Here is a 3,230-nt window from a genome sequence, read left to right as displayed (position 1 = left end):
CGTAACTCTTCAGCTCATTCATATAAATAGTTCAAACTTCCAGAGGGCTTTTTTTTTGCTTGGAATAGTGCATTTCTGGAATCCCCCAGTGATTTCAATAATTTAAAGAGACCATTTGTTCCATCTAAGCTCTAAGCTGGTCTCGCTCTTCATCAGGATGTCCTGAAAGGCTCCGAAAGCTTCCAGCTCATCTAAAGTTGTGATAAGCAGCCTAATTCTAACACAATTTTTAATTATTTAGTTACATAAAGTTAATGACCTTAACGACCAAGCTCCTTCTTCTAGACCTCATAGCTCCATATTTCCAAAGCTCCTCTGACTGCAGGTTTCATAAAGATGCCTTCTGTTATCACATCATCATCTCTTCTTCTCAAACCAGCTCAACTTCTTACAAATTCACCATTTTGTATGTATTCCTGCACCAAATCTGACTGAATTAAACCGATTTATGAACTAATTAAATTACTCTGCAGTGTCCTGATATGACACTTGGAAATCTGTAGTTTATAAGAAACAAAAAAAAATCCAAATATTTCTTTGTTCCTCCACTTTATTAAGAAAATGTACAGAGCGATTAACGGTAGGACTTCTGGTAGCGGGCACGAGCTCCAGGTCCACCGAACTTCTTGGACTCGCAGCGACGTGGGTCAGCAACCAGCAGGGTCCTGTCGTACTGGATCAGGATGTCCTTGATCTCCTTCTTGGAGGCCTCATCCACATCTAGTTACACAAAAACACACCTGGTTAGAAACTGACTCTCAAATTGTCCTCAGGTAATTTTACACACACAAAATGTTTATCTCATTTAAGGTTTTGTCAGAAAAGCACAGTTGGGCCTTCAAAATGACACCTTAAACTGACCTCAGTATCTGGGAATTACAAGGAACTTGGATTAAAAGTGAAATTCTAGCCTTATTGAATCCCTAAACTTAATCCCTTAATGCACCAGAGTCCCTCCTTTTAAACTAAGTACTATGGCAAATGTCTATTACATTTATAACAATATTAATGTGGGCTACATTTTCCAGAGAACAAACATTTTATCTTTCTAGAATATGGATATTTATTAAAAACTCACAGCAGTGTTCAGAATATTTGCCAATTAACCGAAGCAACTAAAGAATGTAATTTCTGACATACATTTTACGAAACTTATAATGTTTGAGCTAAGAACTTACACTTCTGGTAGTATGCAACCAGGGCTTTGGAGATGGCTTGACGGATGGCTGTAAGACAAAAGAAAGGATTAAAAACTCATCCCAGAATCAGTTATTTTCAAGACGGGACCTAAAACCTACCGGAAGACGTGCTTACCGTAGATCTGTGCGACGTGTCCGCCACCCTTCACTCTGACTCTGATGTCAACTCCAGCAAAACGCTCCTTTCCCAGCAGCAACACGGGCTCCAAGAGCTAGATGAGATGCAAGGATGAACTTCAGCTACGTGCAAATTTTAAGTGCTCATTTATAAATAAACAAACAAATGCTGGTCAGGATTGTGAATGAACATGTACGCTAGTATTCATTAGTAGTGATAGCATTTGGTCTCTTTATCCCTTTGCTTTGACCCAGCTAATGGGAGCTGGCTGTAAACCAGCATTGGTATTACTTAATGAAACCACTGAAGACTGCTGAAATCTGCAGCATGAACGTAAAAGTCAAAAGGCACAATAACCACAAAGTTTTCTCTCAGCCTCAATTGTAAATATTTGTTTAAATGATCTTGTTTACTTCCAGTTTGAAACACAAAGTCTTTCTTTACTGTGAAAAAAATTCATCACCCAGCAGTGCTGCTCTTGTTTGTGTAAGTCACACATGCTGGAGGCTCAGTTCATTTTCTCACCTTGTACTGGAGAGTGGCGGGCTCAACCATCTCCAGGGGTCTGCCGTTCACCTTGATCAGGCCATTCCCCCTCTTACAGTGGGCAACAGCTGTTGCAGTTTTCTAGGGAGAAGGCAAAACAGAACACAGCATTAGTGACACATCTACACCAAGGTAATAATGCTGCTGAAGTCATGCCATCAAGAAGTATACTGGTTTATGGTAAAATTGAGATGATATCAAAACAGCATCAGTAGCATGTCTACAAATTGATTTAAAAAACAATTCTGATGACTGCAGTCTTAAGTTGTACTCATTATAAAACTGACATTAACATCTTAATATACACACAATGGCAGATAGCATACAGTTGCCCTCCTAACACGAGATACCACAACTTTAGCTCCATCATAAAAAATAAATAGCTTCTGATGCATTTTTAAGTCAAATTCTAGTTTTATAGCACGCAAACTACTTCTGCTCTGCTCTAAGTTGTGTGATGTGTCGTCCGTTAACCAGAGTATTGTCATTTCCAGTAAAATATCAGAAATCCTGCTAGCATCCAAGCTACTAAGCTAAGGTAAAACAGCATAACTTAAAACAACTAATGTTAGACAGAGATCAACTTTGGCACAATAATAAACGGTAACAGGAAATTCATTATAAGCATGACTTAGGGTCATATCGGCACACAATTCAGTTATAGAGTCAAAAAGTTGTGAAATTACGACTCATCATTACTTAGCATTTGCTACTTTAGCTCGAGTCTGCTAGCCGGCCAGGTAGCCACAGCGCCACATGTGCATTAAAGTCAATTAACTTTGCCCACCTTGCGTCCAAACACCTGGACAGACTGCAGAGGACCTTTCGCTGGCATGTTTCTGAAACACAAACAACAGAAAACTCAGCTCAGAAGCCCACAAATTACGATATTTTGATGTTTTTGACGGATCGGTAGCAGCTTCATACCGTCTTCAGCTAGGGTGCCGTACGGAAAGGCCGACGGGGTTTCACAAGCCGAGCATCAGGGGCCGTTGCACGACACTTGCAACTGCTTTATGGCAGCTTTTCAACACTTGCTCTCGCTCTACCTCCATTTTATATTTTTGATTGGCATATGATATTGCTGCTGTAGAACAAACTCTAGAACTGCGGCTTTTGAGTGCATTTTATAATATTTAAAATTGAATACAGATTGTTTGATTGCCTTACTGCCAGCCTACAGTAGTTTGGGTCATTTTGCTGCGTATACCGTTATTTCCTACACAACTCGTAGCTGGATTCCAATGAATTAAATTCTTGTTGCAATCTTTTAATTTTTAAGTATATTTATACTTATCTGATCAGTAAAAGTATTATGTTTTAATATTACAACATTGTTTGATATTTTAATATAAATCTAATATTTT

General features: G+C 38.9%; 1 protein-coding gene across 1 annotated transcript; it reads right to left on the bottom strand.

Moving 5' to 3' along the window:
• Positions 1 to 532: 532 nt before the first annotated feature.
• Positions 533 to 2,886, bottom strand: rps16 (ribosomal protein S16). The gene is made up of 6 exons (XM_017411496.2): positions 2,791 to 2,886; positions 2,651 to 2,702; positions 1,843 to 1,944; positions 1,315 to 1,411; positions 1,179 to 1,226; positions 533 to 720 (listed from the first exon to the last, which is right to left on the bottom strand). The coding sequence occupies exons 2-6, from the start codon at positions 2,696 to 2,698 to the stop codon at positions 575 to 577; spliced, it is 441 nt and encodes a 146-aa protein (XP_017266985.1). The 5' UTR covers positions 2,699 to 2,702; positions 2,791 to 2,886; the 3' UTR covers positions 533 to 574.
• Between the last annotated feature and the right edge of the window lie 344 nt (positions 2,887 to 3,230).

Source organism: Kryptolebias marmoratus, linkage group LG18 (genome assembly GCF_001649575.2).
Source record: "Kryptolebias marmoratus isolate JLee-2015 linkage group LG18, ASM164957v2, whole genome shotgun sequence".
Taxonomy (NCBI): Eukaryota; Metazoa; Chordata; class Actinopteri; order Cyprinodontiformes; family Rivulidae; genus Kryptolebias; species Kryptolebias marmoratus.
The sequence above is the reverse complement of the archived record's forward strand: the minus strand, read 5'-3'. Positions and strand labels throughout refer to the sequence as shown.

Bases quoted from the DNA above. Each gene is read 5' to 3' on its own strand.
- rps16 (XM_017411496.2), bottom strand. From the start codon at position 2,698: ATGCCAGCGAAAGGTCCTCTGCAGTCTGTCCAGGTGTTTGGACGCAAG. The intron at 1,227-1,314 runs GTAAGCACGTCT...TTTGTCTTACAG, and splicing joins ACACGTCGCACAGATCTACG to CCATCCGTCAAGCCATCTCC. The intron at 721-1,178 runs GTAAGTTCTTAG...TTGTGTAACTAG, and splicing joins GGTTGCATACTACCAGAAGT to ATGTGGATGAGGCCTCCAAG.